This window comes from Puma concolor, chromosome C1 (assembly GCF_028749965.1).
Source record: "Puma concolor isolate L17-30 chromosome C1, mPumCon1.1.hap2, whole genome shotgun sequence".
Taxonomy (NCBI): Eukaryota; Metazoa; Chordata; class Mammalia; order Carnivora; family Felidae; genus Puma; species Puma concolor.
The window spans coordinates 132,478,665-132,501,020 of NC_141674.1; the positions used below are offsets into that span (position 1 = coordinate 132,478,665).

Here is a 22,356-nt window from a genome sequence, read left to right on the forward strand (position 1 = left end):
TCTGGGGAAGTGTGCAGACATCCAAGTCCAGGAGGCACAGAGAACTCCCTTAAAAATCAACATAAACAGGTCAACACCATGACATGTCATAGTGAAATTGGAAAAATACAAAGATGAAGAGAGAATTCTGAAAGCAGGTAGGGACAATGTGCCTTAACCTACAAGGGTAAATACATAAGGGTAGTAGTAGACCTGTCTACTAAAACTTAGCAAGACAGAAGGGAGTGGCATGAAATACTCAATGTGCTGAATAGGAAAAAAATGCAGCCAAGAATCCTTTATCCAGAAGGCTGTCATTCAGAACAGAAGGAGAGATAAAGGCTTTCCCAGACAAACAAAATCTAAAGGAGTTCATGACCACTAAACCAGCCATGTAGGAGATCCTAAGGAGTATTCTGTGAGTGGAAAGCAGCGAAGACTACAAAGGACCAGAGACATCACCTCAAGCATGAAACCTATAGATAACACAATGACACTAAATCCATATCTTTTAATAATCACTCTGAATGGAAATGGACTAAATGCTCCAATCAAAAAATACAGGGTATCAGAATGGATTAAAAAAACCCAGCAGCCATCTATATGCTGCCTACAGGAGACTCATTTTATTATTTAAAAAAAAAATAAGGTTTATTTATTTTTTGAGAGAGAGAGAGGCAGTGCTTGAGCAGAGAAGGGTCAGAGAGAGAGGAGACACAGAATCCAAAGCAGGCTCCTGGCTCTGAGCTGTTAGCACGAAGCCTGATGCAGGGCTCGGAATCACGAACTGTAAGATCATGACCCGAGCCGAAGTCAGACATTTAACCAACTGAGCCACCCAGTCGCCCATACAAGAGACTCATTTTAGACATGAGGAGACCTGCAGATTGAAAGTGAGGGGATGGGGGCGCCTGGGGCAGTCGGTTAGGCGTCCGACTTCAGCCAGGTCACGATCTCGCGGTCCGTGAGTTCGAGCCCCGCGTCGGGCTCCGGGCTGATGGCTCGGAGCCTGGAGCCTGTTTCCGATTCTGTGTCTTCCTCTCTCTCTGCCCCTCCCCCGTTCATGCTCTGTCTCTCTCTGTCCCAAAAATAAATAAAAAACGTTGAAAAAAAATTAAAAAAAAAAAAGAAAGTGAGGGGATGGAGAACCATCTATCATGCTACTGGATGTCAAAAGAAAGCTGCAGTAGCTATACTTATATCAGACACATTAGATTTTTAAAATAAACACTGCAACAAGAGATGAAGAAGGGCATTATATTATAATTAAGGGGTCTATCATTCAAGTAGAACTAACAGGTGTAAATTTTTATGCCCTCAACGTGGAGGAACCCAAATATATAAATCAATTTATCACAAACATAAATAAATGTATAGATAGCAATACTGTGATTGTAGGGGACTTTAATACTCCGCTTACAACAATGGACAGATCATCTAGGCAGAAAATCAGTAAGAAAACAGTGGCTCTGAATGACATACTAGACCAGATGGACTTAACAGATATATTCAAGACTTTTCATCCAAAAGCAGCAGAACACACATTCTTCTCTAGTGCATATGGAACATTCTCCAAAATAAATCACATACTGGGTCACAAAACAGCCTTCAACAAATATAAAAGGATTGAGATCCTACAATGCATATTTTCAGATCACAATGCTATGAAACTTGAAATCAACCACAAGAGAAATTTTGGAAAGCCTCCAAATACATGGAGGTTATAGAACATCCTACTAAAGAATGAATGGGTCAACCAGTAAATTAAAGAAGAAATTAAAAAAAAATGTGGAAGCAAATGAAAATGAAAACATGACAGTCCAGACACTTTGGGATGAAGCAAAGGTAGTCCTAAGAGGAAAATACATTGCAATCCAGGCCTATCTCAAGAAACAAGAAAGTTCCCAAATACAGAACCTAACCTCATACCTAAAGGAATTAGAAACACATCAGCAAAGAAAGCCCAAAGCCAGCAGAAGAAGAGAAAAAGTAAAGACTAGAGCAAAAATAAACAATATAGAATCAAAAAAAAAAAAAAAAAAGAAAAAAAAAGTAACAGTAAAATAGATCAATGAATCTAAGAGCTGGTTTCTTGAAAGAACAAACAACATTAATAAACCTTGAGCCAGACTTCTCAAAAAGAGGACCCAAATAGATAAAATCACAAATGAAAGAAGAGAGATCACAAAAAATCCCTCAGAAATACAAGCAATTATCAGATAATACTATGAAAAATTCTATGCCAACAAACTGGACAACCTGGAAGAAATGGGAAAATTCCTAGACATCCACACACTAACAAGACTCAAACAGGAAGAAACAGAAAAGTTGAACAGACCTATAACCAGCAAAGAAATTGAGTTGGTTATCAAAATCTCCCAACAAATAAGAGTCATGGGCCAGATGGCTTCTCAGGGGAATTCTACCAGACATTTAAAGCAGAGTTAATACCTATTCTTCTAGGCTGTTTCAAAAAAAAAAAAAAAAAAAAGGAAGGAAGGCTTCTGGACTCATTCTCTGAAGCCAGTATTACCTTGATTCTCAAACCAAAGACTCCACTAAAAAGGAGAGTTAGAGGCCAATATCCCTCATGAACATGGATATAAAAAATTCTCAACAAGATACCAGCAAATCAAATATAGCAGTATATTAAAAGAATTATTCACCATGATCAAGCCCAATCCTGGCTGCAGAGCTGGTTCAATATTTGCAAATCAATCAACATGATACATCACAGTAACAGAAGAAAGGATAAGAACCATATGACCCTTTCAATAGATGGAGAAAAGCACTGGACAAAATACAGCATCTATTCTTAATAAAAACCCTCCAGAAAGTCAGGATAGAAGGAACATAACCTTACATCAAAAAAGACATCTATGAAAGGCCCACAGGTAATATCATCCTAAATGGGGAAAAACTGAGAGCTTTCCCTCTGAGATTAGGAACATGACAATGATGTCCACTCTCACCACTGTTGTTTAATATAGTGTTGGAAGTCCTAGACTCTGCAATCAGACAACAAAATGAAATAAAAACCACCCAAACTGGCAAAGAAAGAAGTCAAACATTCACTTTTCACAGATGACATGATACTCTACACAGAAAACCTGAATGACTCCACCAAAAAACTGCTAGAACTAATACATGAATTCAGAAAGTAGCAGGATATAATATCAACATAAAGAAATCGGTTGCATTTCTACACACCAATAATGAAGCAACAGAAAGAGATATCAAGAAATCGATCCGATTTACAACTGCACCAAGAACCATAATATACCTAGGAATAAATCTAACCAAAGAGAAAAGATTTGTATGTTGAAAAGTATAGAAAACTAATGAATAAATTGAAGAAGACACAAAAAAAATGGAAAAACATTCCATGTTCATGGATTGGAATAACAAAAACTGTTAAAATGTCAGTACTACCCAAAGCAATCTATACCTTCAATGCAATCCCGATCAAAATAGCACCAGCATTCTTCACAGAGCTAGAAGAAACAATCTAAAATTTGTATAGAACCACAAAAGACCCCAAAATGCCAAAGTTATGTTGAAAAAGAAAACCAAAGCTGGAGGTATCACAATCCCAGACTTTAGTCTGTACTACAAAGCTGTAATCATCAAGACAGTCTGGTACCGGATCAAAAACAGACACATAGACCAATGGAATAGATTAGAGAACCCAGAAATGGACCCACAAATGTATGACCAACTAATCTTTGACAAAGCAGGAAAGAGTATCCAATGGAAAAAAGTCTCTTCAGCAAATGGTGCTGGGAGAGCTGGGCGTCAACAAGCAGAAAAATGAAACTGTGCCACTTCCTTAAACCATACACGAAAATAAATTCAAAATGGATGAAAGACCTAAAAGTGAGACAGGAAATCATCAAAATCTTAGAGGAGAAAACAGGCAACAACTTCTTTGATCTTGGCTACAGCAAGTTCTCACTTGACATGTCTCCAAAGGCAAGAGAAATAATGCAAAAATGAACCATTGAGACCTCATCGAGATAAAAAAGCTTCTGCACAGCAAAGGAAACAATCAACAAAAGTAAAAGGCAACCAACAGAATGGGAAAAGATATTTGCAAATGATGTATCTGATAAAGGGGTAGTATCAAAAATCTAAAAAGAACTTACCAAACTCAACACCCAAAAGACAAATAATCCAGTAAAGAAATGGGCAAAAGGCATGAATAGACACTTTTTCCAAAGAAGACATCCAGATGGCTAACAGACACATGAAAAGATGCTCAACATCTCTCATGATCAGGGAAATACAAATCAAAACCACACTGAGATACCACCTCACACTGGTTAAGTGGCTAACTATAACAACTCAGGGAACAGCAGATGTTGGCAAGGATGTGGAGAAAGGGGAACACACTTTCTCTGTTGGTGGGAATGCAAACTGGTGCAACCACTCTGGAAAACAGTGTGAGGTTCCTCAAAAAATTAAAAACAGAATTACCCTATGACCCAGCGATTATACTACTACATATTTATTCAAAGGATACAGGGATGCTGCTTTGAAGGGGCACATGCACCCCAGTATTTACAGTGGCATTATCAACAATAGCCAAAGTATGGAAAGAGCCCAAATGTCCATCCATTAATGAATGGATAAAGAAAATGTGGTGTGTGTATGTATGTATATATATACATGGAATACAACTTGGCAGTGAAAAAGAATGAATTTGCAACAACATGGATGGAACTGGAGGAGGGTATTATGCTAAATGAAATAAGTCAGAGAAAGACAGATATCATATGTTTTTACTCATTTGTGGAATTTGAGAAACTTAACAGAAAACGATAGGGGAAGGGAAGGAAAAATAAGTTGCAAACAGAGAGGGAGGCAAACCATAAGAGACTCTTAAACACAGAGACCAAATTGAGGGTTCATAGAGGGACAGTGTGTAGGGGTGGGAAAATGGGTGATGGACTTTGAGGAGGGCACTTGTTGGGATGAGCACTTGTTGGGATGTAAGTGATGAATCATAGGAATCTACTCCCAAAGCCAAGACTATACTGTATACACTGTATGTTAGGTAACTTGACACTAAATTATTAAAAAAGAAAGATGTTAAGAATGGACTTATTCCATATTTATAATATTGAGGTATCAGGGTTACAAAAGAGATTTAGGAAGTGAAGTTAAAAGATTTCCCTCATCTGTATAGCCTTAAGTTTTGTTTTGTTTGCAGTGTGTTGGTTGGAATTTCTATGGAGTGCTCAATGTCTAGAACATGGCCCTAAAACTCATGGCTCAGAGGTTCCAATCTTCAAATCATGACATTTAATCAGCTATGATGGAGTCCTAGAAAATGTACCTAGTAAATACTGTTAGCTGTGGGTAGGTCTGAAGAAAGAGAGAAAAACAAAGCCTAGATGATACAACACATGTAATCACTTACATTAAAAGATAAAATGAGGTTTCACATCCTATGAGGAAAACGTTAATCAATAGCTTTACCATTAGTTACAAAAGATTCTATAGTACAGTCATAAAATTAAAAATTAAAATATTAAAATATATACACATCAACATATAATATACACATAAAACACATATATTTATATATTTTTATGTTTAAGAATAAAATCTTAATTACCAAACAGTAATCAAATTTGGTTTCTGATCTACAATAAACTCTGCTTACTAGAAGACATTGATTATAATTAATCTCCCCAAGGACAAAACTGAAATAACTATCAAATAAGCTTTACTGAAAAAATTGTATCAAATTCAAGATATATTTTTAGAAAATAAAATTCAGACAAAAGTAAGTTACAAATAATTTTTCATGTGATAATATGCATCATAGAGAAAATTATCTTGTCAATTATCATCAACATCATGGTCATCATTGGCATCGTCATCATGTTAATAGCAATCATCTATATAGTGCTTATTATGTGCCGAGAACTATTAACACTAACATAATACAGTACATGTGTGTATATGCATGCATATATATATATATATATATATATATATATATATATACATATATATATATATATACATATATATATATTCCTCACTAAAACCTCATGAAATAGAGAGGGCAGAGAAGCTAAAAGGCTAATAAGCAATAAGAACAAAATTAAAACCCAGGCAATGTAACTCCACAGTACATACTCTTCATCACTTCATTTTAATAAGAGATGAAATGGTACCATAGGAACAATGTTGTTGCAAAGCAGATTTGTGTTTTATGGATACAGAAAGCTAAAGCTAGTTAAGACTGACCAACTTTTGGCTGATAGCAAGTGATTGAGTGAAGAAAGACAGAGTGATCTAGTAAATTTCTTGGCTTTCTCCTAGAACTGTTCTTAATAGAACTAAAGGTGGTATATAAAACAGTGTTTTGGTGTGGAAGGAGTTGAAGAAACAACTCTGATGTATATGGATTTTTACTCAAGTTAATTTAATCTAAGCTGAATTAGTTAATATGACTTCATTTAAAACCAGATTATTGTGATCTACCTGATAAAAATACCTTCCAAATTTCATTCAAATGGTATTCATGAAGTTCAAATTTTTATGGTAGATACCACTGTAAAAGATAGTAAAGTCTTCCAGATAGGTGCTTTTGATTCTTTTTAAATACAAAGCTTCAATTATATCCTACTGTTTTAGCACTTGACTTTTTGGTTGTATGGGAATGGGCCATGCCCCATAAAAATAAGTATTTATCTGTCAATTTTCTCCCAGGTTACTTCAAAATAGAAAATACACAATAAATTGACATGCCCTAAAACAAACAAAAAAAGGATAGTGTACAACCACAGATCTAAACAAATGTTCTAGTTTATTTTTTCTCAAAAGGAATACCACGATAATCAACATGTCCATCATATACCAGCAAAAAATATTGCTCTGTTTTGGATGTTCCCTGAAATATAGTTATCAAGAGTCAGAAGAAATGGTTACACAATTGAGTTGATTTCTTGCCCTAGAAGAGAAGTATATTTCTGATATTGTTAAAAATGAAACAATATTCCCCGCATATTTTTGGCAGTTTATTTTCTAATGTGAAAAAGTAATGATTCCCAATCTCATCTCATGATGAAAAAAACTCACATCATAATATAATGTTAAATAATACAAAATATAAAATGCACTAGAAGTAACAGGTATTATTCATTACTATTCTTGTATAGCTAAAGCAAATGTATTAAAACAAAAACATAGTATCATACAATTAAATCATATGCAGCTGTGCGAATAAATGAGTAGGGAAATGTTTTATTTTTATACAGGGAGAATATTGGGAAAATTTTTTGAATGTATTAGTTACCTCCTATAGTCAGATATTGTGATAGATAAAAAACAAAAACAAAAACAAAAAAAGCAGGAAGGTGGAAAGGTATGAGCCTTCAAATAGTCAATGTTATTTACTTACAATCAAGCCACTGTTTGCTTGCCTTTTTTCTCTGCCATGGATCCTTTTGTAGAAGATCCCGCCTGGATTAAACTGAGTACTCCAAATAATCATATCTCTTTGATAATATACATCCATCCCTGTTATCCTTGAATTATGTTCAATATGAGAAATTTGTTGATGATCGCCACTGTAGTTGAATGGATATATAAAACCCAGGATATCAGTGTCATTAGCAATGTAGAGAACTTGATCTTCAGAGCCTGGAGATTATTATAATGAAATACAAAAATAAAGTAAATTTCAACTAAAGTAAAATCAATAATTGTACTTTTAAATTATCTCGAATTATTATTCTTAACACATTTTCTTGCTTAATAAAAATCAACCAACTTTATATCATGTTTTAGTCTTCATGACTTATTTCTAATACACACTAACCTAGACACTTCTAAGAGTTATTGATGTCGGTTTTCCCAGGCAAAGCTTAGTCTGTGGCTAGAAATTAGGTGTTTGTAGTATATATCCTATTCATAAAGAGAGATTTCTATTTTATTAATTGCAATGCATTATGTTCTAATGCTTTGATTCTCAATATTCAGATGTTACATTGTGTACTCATTAAGCCTCAAACATTCCTGAGATTTTAGTTTATGCATCTGAGTTGCCTTAGGTTAAGAAATTAAAATTAAGAGGTAGAGAGTCTTCTTCTAATACTTATGTATTTCTAATATTTTTTAATTTTTTATTATGATATCAGCATTTACTACATTAATGTGTCTAGAGTGTTGCTCGTGGGTCCCTATAGCTTGAAGTTTTGACAGCTACAATACGATACTAATGTCATTTGTATACTGAGACAAGTAAAACCCTAATGTGAATTCTGAATATATTAACTAAAATATTAATGAAACCATAAAGATTGAATTGGATATATACTATCTGCAAATTAAACAAACAAACAATTAAGTATAGTTCAGCTCCACAGGTTCTCATTTGGTTATGTTAGCTATGTTATGGCAGGCATGGAAAGTAAGGATTCATATTTACATTTTACAGATGAGGAAATGAGGCTCAGAGAGTTTAATAACTTCCCTGATGCTACAGATTGCAAAGGAGGGGCAATACTAGGATCAAATTCAAGTACATCCACCTCTACAGCCCATCCACTATATCATGTTGTTTTCCACTGATAATAACTGTCCTATGAACGTTGTCCAATTATGTACTACAACCAATAATATGTTACAATGTTATTTAGTAAAAACATAAGCATTAAAATCAATATCTAAAAAAGCTCCAAATACCTGACTTCACGTTTTAAAATTATAGTCTTAGGTAAAGGAGGTCTGAATTAAAGCATGATTTTATTTTAAAACCTTTTAAATTCTTACTCAAAATTCCATTCTCCTTATAATGCTAACTTTAACCTGTTATTTCATTGGTATAAAAATATTTCTCAAATACACTGAGAGCAGATGAAGAAAGATACTTTATATTCTATCACATCGGCTTTTAAACTTTTCCCTCCTTTTGAACAGATTTTTCAAACATGAAGTGATCTTAACAGTAACCATGTATTTGACAGTTATGTCTAAAACCTATCCCAGATTAGATTAATTAAGAATGATAACTAATCACCTGGGCAAATAGGTCAGTATTAAAGAGATTTATTTATATTTTCAGGCATTAAGGCTAAAATATAACATGAAATGTTGTTTTCCCCATAAGATCTTAAAGCAGTTATAGCAGCATTTGAAATAATTGTTAAAACCTTACCTTTTGCTATGCAGGTGTTGTTCCTTTCCTGAAAATTCTGGTCACACACACATTTATACGACCCTTCCACATTTATACATTGGTGGGAACATGTGCCAAACACCAAACATTCATTAAGGTCTAGAAGAGAAGAGCTCTAAATAGCATCATCATACTCCCAAAGAGACTCCCATTCTTTCCATATTTCAAAAAAGACAAATTTATTTTTCTTCCTTCAACTTTTTTATTGCTATTTCTTTTATTGTCTTTTAAAAAATCTCAAGTCTGTGACTTGCTGTGTCATATTTTCTGGCCATAACAATTATTTTTTCATAATAGTTTCACTATAATAACTCATCAAGTGTTGATTGCTTTTTAAACCAAAACATTGAAATACCTCTTCAAACTTCCTTAGTATTTTCATTCACTCAAACAAACAAACAAACAAACACTTCTTTAGGTTTCCTTTTGATCGGGTAACTGATTACCTATGTCCATACCTTTGTACATATCATATAATGTCCCATAATCCTCTTGCCCACCTTCACACAAAGAATTTATACTCATCTCTCAAGATCCACCTGAAGTAAAACCTTCATTGTTCTCCACCACGGGATGGTAGTGAATATCCATCCCATAGTTTCTCCACCGTATCTCTCTTACAGCCCTGTATATACTACATTTCATATATGTGGTCATATATTCATATCCCCTACTTGACTGTCAGTACCTTGAGGGCTTAAATTATTATTCATTTATTTTATTCCCTTCATTTTACACAATTCTTGGCAAAAAGTGAACATATAGCTACACTTTGTAACACACTTCTGGCTTCAAAAATACGATGTGATGATGTTACCAGAAGGGCTATGTAAAATAAACAACAACAAAACTATGAATGTCTATAAGTAAATAAATATACATATGCCATAAGTAATAAATAAATAAATCACAGGCAATATTCTGTGGCTTAACACATGCCTCTAATTTTAATGGCTTAAGCAGGGCCAGCAATAACATCAGGTTATTCTGGTGAATTACTGCTTTCTCAGCATAATTCCTCTGCTTCTTATATCATGTATAGTTGCCCTAATTATGTAATAAATCTGTGAGATAAATCCTTCTTTTGAATTAGAAAATTCAAGATTAAGCTCAGCAATAATAATTTTCTTTCATTTAACTCTCAACTGTGTTCCAAAGCCTCAGTGGTAGAGATCAGGACTTTCCCACAAACACTTGCAAATGACAGTGTAAGGCTTTCTGATGCTGTTGTCTCTACTGTGATACTTTGCCCAAGGTGAACTTAAGTACTTTCACAACAATTCATTTCTGTGTTGGATTGAAACGTAGGGTAAAGAGATGAAAACTGTATTGTTAGTGAATATTGTACCAGGGATAAGGCAAAGTATATCTTATCAGCATTTAGCCATCAAAAAAGCATTACAATAAATGTACTTGATTTGTTTGACACCTGTAACTTTGAACAGGATGTTATTTGATTTTTTGGTTTCCCTTTGATGTGGATTCAAAATCCCTCCCATGGTCTCATATTGGCCAGAATCACCATTTTCTCCTTGTCTCTCAACTCTATACTAATGTCAGGGTGTCGTCTGGTTGGCTCAGTTGGTAAAGCATGTGACTCTTGATCTCAGGGTTGTGATTCCATGTTGCACAGAGAGATTACTTAAAAATACACATATATTATTAGTATATATGTATATACTAATGTCTGTACTGTGAACTTGTGAAGGGAGAGGAAGAATCTCACACATGTCGTGTACCTAGAACAGTGCCTGGCACATAGTAACTATTAATCCATTTCTACTTCTCTGCTGTTATTTTCTTTAATTTGTCTTCCCTTTATGTATTCTAATTAAAGTGTTTTTACTCTAACATCAAATAGTGATTTCTTATTCTCTTTTTGAGCTATATAGGAAGAACACAAACACATTTGAATTCTTTGAATTATGAATCAAAGTAATGTCTTTCCCTTCCTCCGTACCAAATCAAATTGCTTTTCCTTACCATCAAAACTTCATTTAGTAAAGATACAAATTTTATTGGAGTTCAGAAGTTGCTAATTTGCACAACAAAAATACTGGATTTGCAGCAACTTAAAATGAAGAGTATAGTTGAAGCTTATAGCTTGCAAAGAATATAATTAAAAATAAAGAAACTTTTGAGAATGGGAGTTTTAAATTTAGTAAGTATATACAGAAATAGAGCCCATTATTCACAAATAAATGTTAGAAAATTAATGTTATTTGAAATGAAAATCTTGAAGAGGGTGTGTGTGTGTGTGTGTGTGTGTGTGTGTGTGTGCACGTTTATATACAATTGATACAAAGTGTCTGGGGGAAAATAAATAATAGTCTTGAGAAATAATTTGCTTTTTTTTATTAAAATAGAGAAAACCTAGGCTGTCAGTTTTCAGTGTTAACATGTTAATGGAGAAATAAAATGTCATGAAAAATCCATACAAGTGTATAATTCAAAATGTACATAAATATGACATGGTCATACTTCTTCCCCTTTTGGGTGAATATAATTAATTCATTTCAATAATCTCATTTTGATTAACACAACACAAAATCACTTTTCTTTATCCCAGAATATCAGAGATAGTAGAGAAGAAAGCTGGTAGGTGAAAGCACTTTTATCACTTGAATTTAGCCTAGAGAAGCCAGACTTAACACAATTTAGGTTTGGCTCTAATCACAATGATACCAATTTAGCGGAGAAACTGGTAGTACGTATATACAGGTCTGTATTTCATGGTTCTATAGTTAAAGGTCTGACGTATGTTATATTTACCTATAACTTACTATGAGATCCTGGCTATCCTATATGCTCAAGTTTTAAATGATCTCAAATAAGTTGACAGAGATTTACTTAGATCCTGTCTTTAAATTTTAGAAGGCACTCTTGATAATATAAAGCACTGTTTAAGACATGGTGTTAGGACAAAAGCCCACAGTTCTCTAAAGTGAATTACCTATTGCAGCACTGTAAATGCCACAACTCAAGAGAAATGGGTCATTATAAACATGTTCTTTCATGAAGTGTCTCTAATTCCTCAATAGTTCCTGAACCAGCAATTTTGTTATTTGCATTTCAAAACAGAGTTGTAACAGTACAATTGAAATTCCCACAGGTCTGAATCTGCTATAGAAAAGGCTTTGTAGCCCCAGAAATGGTTAGCTTAGCCATGCAAACAAAACAGGCTCTTGACCCCAAGGACTTCCACTCTTGTAGGTAAAATGGTATCCCGTAGACACACACCATTCTGATGAAAATCAGTCCCATGTCATCTCACAATTTAGCAGCCTCATGAGTCTTTTATTACCTAAAGATTTAAGAGCAAGCTGTTGAGGAAATGTACTATACCTTCACACTGTCTGTTTTTCATGTTTCTCTGAAATCCAGGCTTACAGCGACAAAAAACAGATGTTTTTATTTGATTACAATATGCATCATCTCCACACGGATTCACATTATCTTCACAGGTATATTCAGCAGGAGCTAGGATTTAAAAATACCATCAAAACTAATATAATTCTAATTCCTGAAGTGGGAGTTTACTTTTTTTCTTAATTTGAAATTACTTTTATTATCCCATAGATAACTCTTCTTGAATTTGTAAGATTATGATCTTCTCTTTATATAAGCCCTTATTTCTTATACAGGTATAGAAGCAGATAAAAAACTGAACTCATTTATATTAAATATAGTTTAGGCCAAACTGTCAATAGCTGATATTTACAGCTGTAATTGAAGTACACTACTATGTAAAAGGAAGTCAAGAGTCAATATTTCTAATGACAAGTTATCACTGCAATGTTATGATATATGAGTACTACATCCTTCTCTAGGAATCAAATGGTTTCCTAGAAGCTACCTAAAGATGTGGGCATTGATTGCTAACCTAAATTTAGTACTCAGGAATTCGGTCAAGGGTACTACCATGTTACTGAAGCAAGTATGCTAAATCATCAGTTCTTAAAATTTTTTTTTGCTTGAAAATATATTCGAGGAGGAACACGCTCCAGTGGTTGTGGACTGTTAAAAAAGTCAGGGCAGACTATGTTATTTGTAATTCCAGCATAGTAGTTGCAATTTCATAGCTTTATCTCCAATTCCAGAAAACTTTTTTTTTTTTTTTTTTTTTTTTTTAAGTAGGCTCTACAGCCAGAATGGAGTCCAACCTGGGGCTTGAACTCATGACCCTGAGATGAAGACCTGAGCTGAGATGAAGAGTCAGACGCTTCACTGACTAAGCCACCCAGGCACCCTTCCAGAAAACATTTTAGAATGCAAATAAATGAGAGGAAAATTATCATGAAAATAATGTTGAATTAGCTCTATTTTACTTACATATATCAAATAATTTTGAAGTATGAGAATTTTAATTATGAGAATTGTAACCATTATTCATCCCACTGATTCTTGAATATTTTATAATTAAGGTACACCAGTAGACTTAGACCTCAGTTGAGATATATGTGACCATATCCTGGTGGGTATTGTTTCATCACTGAGTGAGGAATAATTCAAATGCATAATGTGAAGAAATGAGACCCCATAATAGGAAGTATTTTATGACTTTTATGAGAAATCTGAATTTAGAGTCATAAGTTTGGTTATTTTTCTTAATGTGGAAAATCAGATATCAAATATCAAACATAAAAATAACCAAGGTCTAATAAGTCAAATATTATCACACTCTAAGACATAAAATGATAATGTCTTCTTTAAGAATAACTTGGCAATGGATTAAAATTTTAAAACATGGAATAAATTATTAAGACCTTGACCATCTTTCACTCAAATATTGTAAGAGGCAAAAAATACTACATTTATACTTTATAAAATAAAATATTAAGGAATATAGATTTATTTGCTGACATCAAAGTCTGTAATTGGATATTGAGATCTCAGGTTCAGTACTAACAAGGATACTCATTCTAAAATCAACTTCTTCCACCTCATGCTTTCTGATATTAATTTAACTGGCATTCTAAGGCTGCTTTGGCAAAGTCTTACAAAAAAAAAAGGCATCAAGTAAGCCTTTGAAAACAGTATTTTGTTACACCAGTAAAGAAAATTTTAGTCATGTTGAAGTAGAAATTGAACTTGAATGTTGCTACAATTTAACAGAAAATAAACTCACTTATTCTGCAGCCTTGTTCATCTGAACCATCTCCACAGTCATCAAGTTGATCACACTGGAGGTCCATGGGGATACATTTTTTATTATTGCAAGCAAACTCATCTTTTTTACATGGTCTTGCTTTGTATGTAAGCTTACCTATAAAGTCATTAAAAATGATTAGTGCTTCAAAGAATAAAAACACGTTTTAAATAATTTTTTAAGTTTATTCATTTATTATTTCTGAGAGAGAAAGAGAGAAAGAGAGAGAGAGCACAAGTAGATGAGGGGCAGAGAGAGAGAGGGAGACACAGAATCCAAAGCAGGCTCTAGGCTCCTCACTGTCAGCACAGAGCTGGACGCAGGGCTCTGAAACTGTGAGATCATGACCTGAGCCAAAGTCAGGTGCTTAACCAAATGAGCCACCCACATGCCCCCAAAACAAATTTATTGAGTAAATTAACAGGTTCTTACTAAACACTATGAAAAATATGGCTCCATGATCATTTATTTGAAGCTCATAGGCCAAATAAAAAGATTCTGAAATTCTGGACTTTCAGAAAAATAACAGTTCATTCACCCTGTAATAAGTAACGCTGTATTTCCACAAGAAAATGTTTGAATTTCACCCTAAATGGGACTTTCTTTTTAAAGTAATACAAACTTCCTCTGAGCAGTTCCAGTCAGGGTTTGTCACAAAATCATTTTGCTGCATACATTAGTAAAGCCTTTGGTTTTAAGAGTTTTGTTAATTTCACAACTGTGAAGAAAGGATTGTGTATACAGACATACAATCTTTTTTAGCACTCTCCCCTCCAGGAGCTGTTTAACAGAGAACCTTTTGAAACCACCATGTTTTTTCTCTCTTGCAGTATTTTCTGGAATAAAGTGTGTATAACCAACAGAGATTTACAGACTAGCAGAGACTTTGCATAAAGCCACATAGCTCTATTATTCAAATGAATGTTAGCAGATTATTTTCATACCTTGTCAGAAAAGCAAGTGTCTGAAAAAAAAATACCCTCAGACATGCCACATGGAAAATACTTCGTTTTAATTTTTTGAGCCCCCAAACCATTATATTATCTTGTAGCTGTCACTGAATCAATTATTTCACATTAAATGGATTTACCACCACAGTGATCTTCATCAGAATTGTCCCCACAGTCATCAATCCCATTGCACATTTGCTCAGGCTGCAGGCATATTCTGTTATTTCTGCATCTGTGAGGTCTTGTGGGTGGGCAAAGAAACTTGGCTGAAAAAAAAAAAAAAAAGAAAAAGACAAAGCAGTTCCTTTGGGTCACGACTTACAATTCTTTTGTTTGTTTGTTTGTTTTGGTCTTTCTTTTTTTGTTGTTTCCTTCTTTTGAAATCCATAATCTAGTTTTTATGAATATCTTTTGTTGTGGAAATTGACTACATGCAGGTACTAGAAAATGTGTGATAATAGAAGCTATGATCCTAGTTATTTATATTAACTACAGAAAAGAGTACACAGCTGCAATGAAATAAAGTAAGAAAAAGAGCCAAACTTCATGGTCTCATTTCCAGATGCCTTATCTTAGCTGACTTCACTTGGTGTACCAAATTAATTTATGCCTGCGGTTTATACAACATGGCAGGACACTTAGCTATTTGAAAGAGCAATTTCACACAGAAGAGAGCTTGAGCAAGCATATGTTACAGGTCCAAATTTGAAAATAGGTCATACAGTGAAAAAAATGTCCCAACAATACTATAACTGTGTTTCTTACTCTATGTTTCTGTACAGAAATGCGTGAATATGTATTTGAGTCACATAGATGATCTTTGTTATTTATTTTTAATATGTCTGTATATACGTATCTGTGTGTGTGTGTGTGTGTGTGTGTGTGTGTGTGTGTGTGTGTGTGTAAAAGAGACAACAGTGAAAGCTGGAGAATTTTATCCTGTCCTATCCATCATTATCGAACTGAAGACTTCCACCCTTGGAGTAGGAAACATCTCTAATGACTCTTTATCTTTACATGTGGAATACTCCAGGGCTCTTTCATTGGTTTTCTGATCTCACTCTTGAATTCTCTGCTGATCTTCTCATTCTCATGGATTTACTTGACACAATACCCTTCAAACTTTCAATTCACTATCTAATTCTAGTATCTCATAATTGATTATAGTATATCCCCTCAAGAATTTCAAATTCAGTAAGTCAAAACCCCATTCTTTATCACCTTCCCATTACTTCCTTCTCCCTGAGCATAAACTATGTGTTATTTCCATAGTTCAGTTAGTAGTACATCATAGCCACAGTCTGGGATTATTCTAAAGCATTCCACTTATTGGCCTTCAACTCTTATTAGTCAACAGTCCTGCTGATACAGTCCCCAAACTTGCCTTCTTCTTTCCATGCATACCAGTTACAATACCTTGGCTCTTCATTATCTCTTACAGAGAAAACTGAAGTAGAATCCTAAATGTCTTCATTTCACTGCCCAATGTAAGATCTTCCAAAAGATACCAGAAGAATCCACCTGACACATTAATCTGATCATCTCTGCCACAGTTATCCAGCACTTACAGAATAATATTTAAGATACTTTACATGGCATAATAGACTGATCATTACTTTGTCCCTGTCACTCCTACAGACTCATCCCTTGTAGCTCCTAAAATTCCAGCAATATTACTTTATTAGCTCCTTAAATATGCCATACTCCTTCTTTCTTGACCTCCTTGGTTTAATTGAAATCTGGTTCCCACTCCAAGCATAGTTCTTCCCCTTTAGGTCTTTTAGGAATGCCTCTTAAATTACTCAAACCTCATATTATCTCATGTTTAAATACACCCTTAAGTTCCTAATTTAGCTTTCAGAAATTTGTGACGTCATCACACTCTATTTAAAAAAATAAAAACAAAAACTATTACGCATTTGATTATACATCTTTCTTATTGCCATTTTCTCATCAACCTTTATTGTAAACATCACCCCCTCCCCAATTTACCAAAGACTGTAGCACCACCCTTCATAGTCATTGCTCTCCATCCAAACTCTTTTCCACATCCTAGATGACATCAATATCCATATGAACAAACAGACCAATAGCTGTACCTCTTAGAGCCTTGAGTTTTTCATACCCAATGATCTCTTACTCTAATTCACCTAAGACACCCACTGCCCTAGAAGGTTGTGAAGATTGGAAGATTTCAAGAAATTTCTCTTCTTAATTCAGTCAATGACATTTCCTGTTGCTTGCAGGTAAGAACACTAACTGATCCACATAAGTGCACCTGGATATACTGTTTCCTCCAATTGCTTCATTTAGAAAGCCACTAATTTGAATGCTGTGAGTTCTGCCCACCACCTCTTACTTTCCCAACTTTCTAGTTCAACCAGTCTCATTAATATCCTTTTTCTGTCTATGGTAAAACTTTAGCTCATTGATTTATCTACCTTTTCCTATTCTCTAATGTTTTTGTCTTTACTTCCCTCTCTATTGACAGTTGATCCCATGCTCTTTGACAAATATTTACTGGTAACTTATTATACTTTTAACACTGTTCTAAGAACTTACTTAGGAACTCACTTTAGTACAAATAATCTGGATTATCTGGCCTTTTTCTCTTTTTCACACCATGGTATTCCTTAATATTCATTGTTCCCATTCTATTCTGACTCTTTTTTATCCCATAGAATTCCATAGTATCCATTCTGACTCTCAAATTTATAACTCTAGACCAGCTTTTTAAACTTCAGAACTGAATATCTAGGGCCTACTTGAAATCTATACTTGAATGTCTCCTCAAATGTCTCTCAAACCAGGCTTTTAATCTTTACTTACAATACTGTTCCTCTTCCTATGTTCCCCATGTATTCAACGGTGCAAACAAAAACACCTTATACATTATACTTAGTAACTTCCTCTCCCTTGCCCCATATATCAACTCTATTATTTAATCCAATTTATTTTGTTTTTCAAACCACCTTCAGATCTGTGGTATATTTGCCATATGTGCTATCATTATCTTAATCCAAGCTAACAGCATGGCCTGCCTAGAGTTTAGCAATTATCTTACTTAAACTTGCACCTTTCTATCCAGTATTTGTAAAATATAAATAGGACTATAGAACTGTTCTGCTTAAAACGTTTTAGTATTCTTAATTGTTTTTAGGCTAAACCTAAAAATCCTTATAGAGATTTACAAGGTTCTAGACTCTTCTGTCTCTTCAGTTTCATCTGAAACCAATATCTACCTGTTCTGCATGCTCCAAGTACATGGATCTTTCAGTTCCTCCAGGAAGCTATGGATTACTTTGCTTCAGGGTCTGTCTACATCTTGTTTCCTTTGTCTACAACATTGTGTCATCCACCTTCCCTCCACCCCATCCCTTTCACCTACTTGGCAATGATTTATCTCTCAGACTGTAACTCAAATGTTATTTTCCATAAACCAAGATTCAATAAAATTCCTCTGGGTCTATTCTTTTATAACTTACTCTACTTTTTTGTCAATGCATGTATCATCATTTGTAGCCATATATTTTTTTTAGATCATTTGAATCCCTATTCTACTAGCTTCTCAGTTCTGTGAAGTCAGGGTCCATGTCTGTTTCTCTCATCATTATATTACTAAAAATAATAATAGTCTCTAACTTAACAAATATTTATTAAGTGAATGAATGACACTTTTCTTCACGCTGTTCATAATGTCTACAGTGTATTTTAGTTTGGATCCTTCAAAACTGTAGCTTTCTGAATTCCTCTTTATGTAGACTTCATCTTATTCCTCTCTATCTTACTTATACCTTTTACTTAATTCCACCATTTCTTGAAATACAATGTATGAAAATTATGATTTGTACAGTCAGATTAAGATCTTGTCAGAGAGAAACATGTGCTGTTCATTTTTTTTTTTTAATAATCCCAATTACTTAGCACAGTCGCTGGTACATAACAGATTGACTCAATGTTTATACTGATGACCGAGGGGAATGTAAAAACATGCACAGAATCAAGCTGGATGTAGTTTAAGTTTTCCAGCAGCTGTCACTGAGACTCACTTCCTGGCCCTGAAAGTAGTCCTGGGGCTCTGACTCTGGAGCCTCACATGGTTAATTAGTTAGCGACCATTTGCTATTCTACTCACTAGTTGTGTGTGGAAGTGGAATAGACAATAGAAAAATAATTACATAAATATATACACATATATAATTTTATATATATACATAACTTATAAAAATAATAGGTTCTGGCTCGAAACTGGTAGATAAGTTCGTATTTTCCATATATTATAATTCGGACACAATATAATCTCTAGTGATTCTCTAGAATCCATTTTGCAAGATTATGTAACACAAAAATTGAAACTTAGTTATGTCTCTCATCAGTTGTGCCTGCAGAGAACACTCTCCAAAAACTGTCATTTTTATGTTTTAAATCCCTTTAAAAATAAAGCTGTCTTCTTGTTTTGAAATTTTTATTCAATTGTAATGTCAGTATTCAATGTCATCATCTATTCAAAAATATTGGTTTAACCTGGTGCACCAAACAGAACAAAGAATTTGAGTATGTATACTCACTCAGTCTATGTTTTCTTTAATTCACCTGATGTGCCATTTAATTGTATCCAAAGTAGTAGTATTTTTCTTTAAATTAGTGGTAAAATACATTTTTGCTGAGATTAGATACAAATAATAATAAGGGCTAAAAATTTCTGCTACATGTAAGAAAATTGGACGTTGATAGTTGTTGGTTGCGTAAGTACGCTCTTGACAATTATCAGTTAAGAGTAATTTGAATTTGAAGAAACAATAACTTTTTTAGGATTTTCAGATTAAAATATTAAATAACTCCTAATTTCAATTCTCTGCCTACATCTAAATATATATAAAAATCTATTAATATATTTATATTTATAACATAGAATATATATGTATAAATAATATATATTTTAATATATTTAAATATTAAAATATAATGATATATTTACATGTTAAATATATTAATATATTCACATATTATCTTCATATAGATCTTCCTTCTCTGAACAACCTTGGTCTCAGTAGTGGGTAACTTGTGGAACTACATGATTTTATTATTCACATTTTTCCCATGTGGTTATCTGTCCAAAAAGAAACATGATTTAGCCTAAAGGACCACTTTGGTACAAAGCCGAAGTCTTCGTATGAAACTTCTACAGTTCAGACCATTACTATCTTTGAGTAGTGTTGACATGTGCAAGTTCAGATTTAAGAGGGTTCTCTGTAAATTCATCAGCTGTTGGACAGGGTAATCTCTTATTGCCTGAACAAAAGCTGTATCTGTGGTTTTACTTTATCTACCTAACCACAGGATGGCAGGCTTTGTGGTTCGCCTCACCACTTCATTGATTCATGCCAGTGCATTCTATTCAGAGATGAGAGTAAAATGTAGACCCATGTGAAATGCCATACCACACATATCAGGGGCTTCATCTGAGTTGTCTCCACAGTCGTCTTCTCCATCACACACCCAGAAATGTAGTTTGCAAAGGGAATTATTGCAGAGAAACTCATCTGCTCTACATATATTTCCTCCTTTATTTTAAAACAAAACAGAAAAAAAGACACAGAAATGTAGCATAATTAATGCCAGTCAGCAGGACACATATTCCTGTAATTCTTAGCATAGTATCTAGTTTCTCATTTCCTTACACTTTTTTCCTGTATAGTACTAGGGACAAGCAGTAGCCAAGATTTTTTTTTAGTTACTCATGTTTAGTTGACTTTTCAAAACAATCTGATATTACCAAGGCATATCATAGTTCCTTTGGGAAATACTGGTAAGATGGTAGAAGGAAGTTTTCTTAAGTATAAATTATCTTATATTTCACATAATCTTTATGTTACTGTAGAGAAACTTAGGTTTTAAATAGTATTAGTTTTCATTATAAAAAATTGTGTTGTTTTGGAAAGAAAAGACACTTTTAAAATTTTTAGATAATTCAGCTGTATCTGGAAACTGACAAACTGAATTGCTAAAAGAGAGAATAACCAATAAAAAGTTTTGAAGTCACAGAAAATAATTAAGTTTATAACAGAAGTTGGTGATGTGGTGAAATATTATAGTCATCCTGGTAAAAACTGTGCAATAGTGTAGTGACTTTTTTGTGTATTTTGTAAATGTTTGCATTTTTTCTCTTTTCACAATTCAACAGAAAGCATGAAGAATGCAAGGATATACTCACTCAAAATTAAGTATATTTATCACATACAAAGGAACCAAAATAGTAACAATTTTGGAGGGAATAATAAGGCTGGGTCTGTGAAGGCCAAACAGCTCATCTTGTTGAGTTGTGACTCGCATACACATCTTTAATAATTAACTTACAGTAGCAAAGATTTAACTTAACAAATGACAGAACAAGATTTGGATTTTAGTGTAATAACAGTAGCTACAGTGTGGAGAACTTGGAAATGAAGGTAGTGATAGTAAAGCCAAGGCTGGAGGAAAAAGACCAGTTTGAAGAGGTGTTGCGGAAGTACAGAACTCGATTTCGAACTAGCTTCTGTTGAACTGTTGAAAGTGCTTCGGGAAGTAGAATCCTCAGGCTCTGATGGCTAAATAGATGAGGGTGGTGAGGAGAGTGAGTAGTGAAACACAGCACTCAATTTCTGGCTTATCTGGGGCATTTGGTGACTGTCGGTGTTGTTAAAAAAAAAAAAACATAAATAAAGGAATACAGCAGGAAGAGCAAGCTTACTAGAATAATGATACAATTCATGTAAAGTACTAGTAGGACACGCATATAGTGATATTTAGTAGGATAGTGGATAAATGTGTTGAAATATAGGATAGGTTCTAAGCTGTAAATATACAACTAGGGATGATCAGAATGTAGTTGTTATTTGGAATTTAGAACAAAACAGAGATCAGCATTTAAAGATTGGATAAAGGGGTGTCTGCAAAAAAGGCTGAGGCTAGTTAGCCAGAGTGGTTGGAGAAATACCTAAAAAGTGTCTCAACAAGAAGGTAGTAATTAGCACATGTACATAATGCTAAGAGAGGAGGTCCAATGAAGTGGTGGTGAATTTAATGAAATGTTTGTGGTTGGT

General features: G+C 34.0%; 1 protein-coding gene across 4 annotated transcripts in view; it reads right to left on the reverse strand.

Annotated features, from left to right (window-relative positions):
* The window catches only part of LRP1B (LDL receptor related protein 1B), a 1,907,075-nt gene that overhangs the window by 119,952 nt on the left and 1,764,767 nt on the right, over positions 1-22,356 (reverse strand). For 3 of the 4 annotated variants that reach the window (XM_086718488.1, XM_025932005.2, XM_086718489.1), the window contains exons 72-77: positions 20,716-20,838; positions 15,415-15,540; positions 14,304-14,441; positions 12,521-12,655; positions 9,155-9,274; positions 7,397-7,638 (exon numbers count right to left, since the gene is read on the reverse strand). In XM_086718488.1, coding sequence (XP_086574614.1) covers positions 7,397-7,638; positions 9,155-9,274; positions 12,521-12,655; positions 14,304-14,441; positions 15,415-15,540; positions 20,716-20,838 — 884 coding nt within the window. Of the gene's footprint in view, positions 1-7,396; positions 7,639-9,154; positions 9,275-12,520; positions 12,656-14,303; positions 14,442-15,414; positions 15,541-20,715; positions 20,839-22,356 lie in introns of those variants that run through there. The other variant, XM_086718490.1, reaches the window with a different exon arrangement.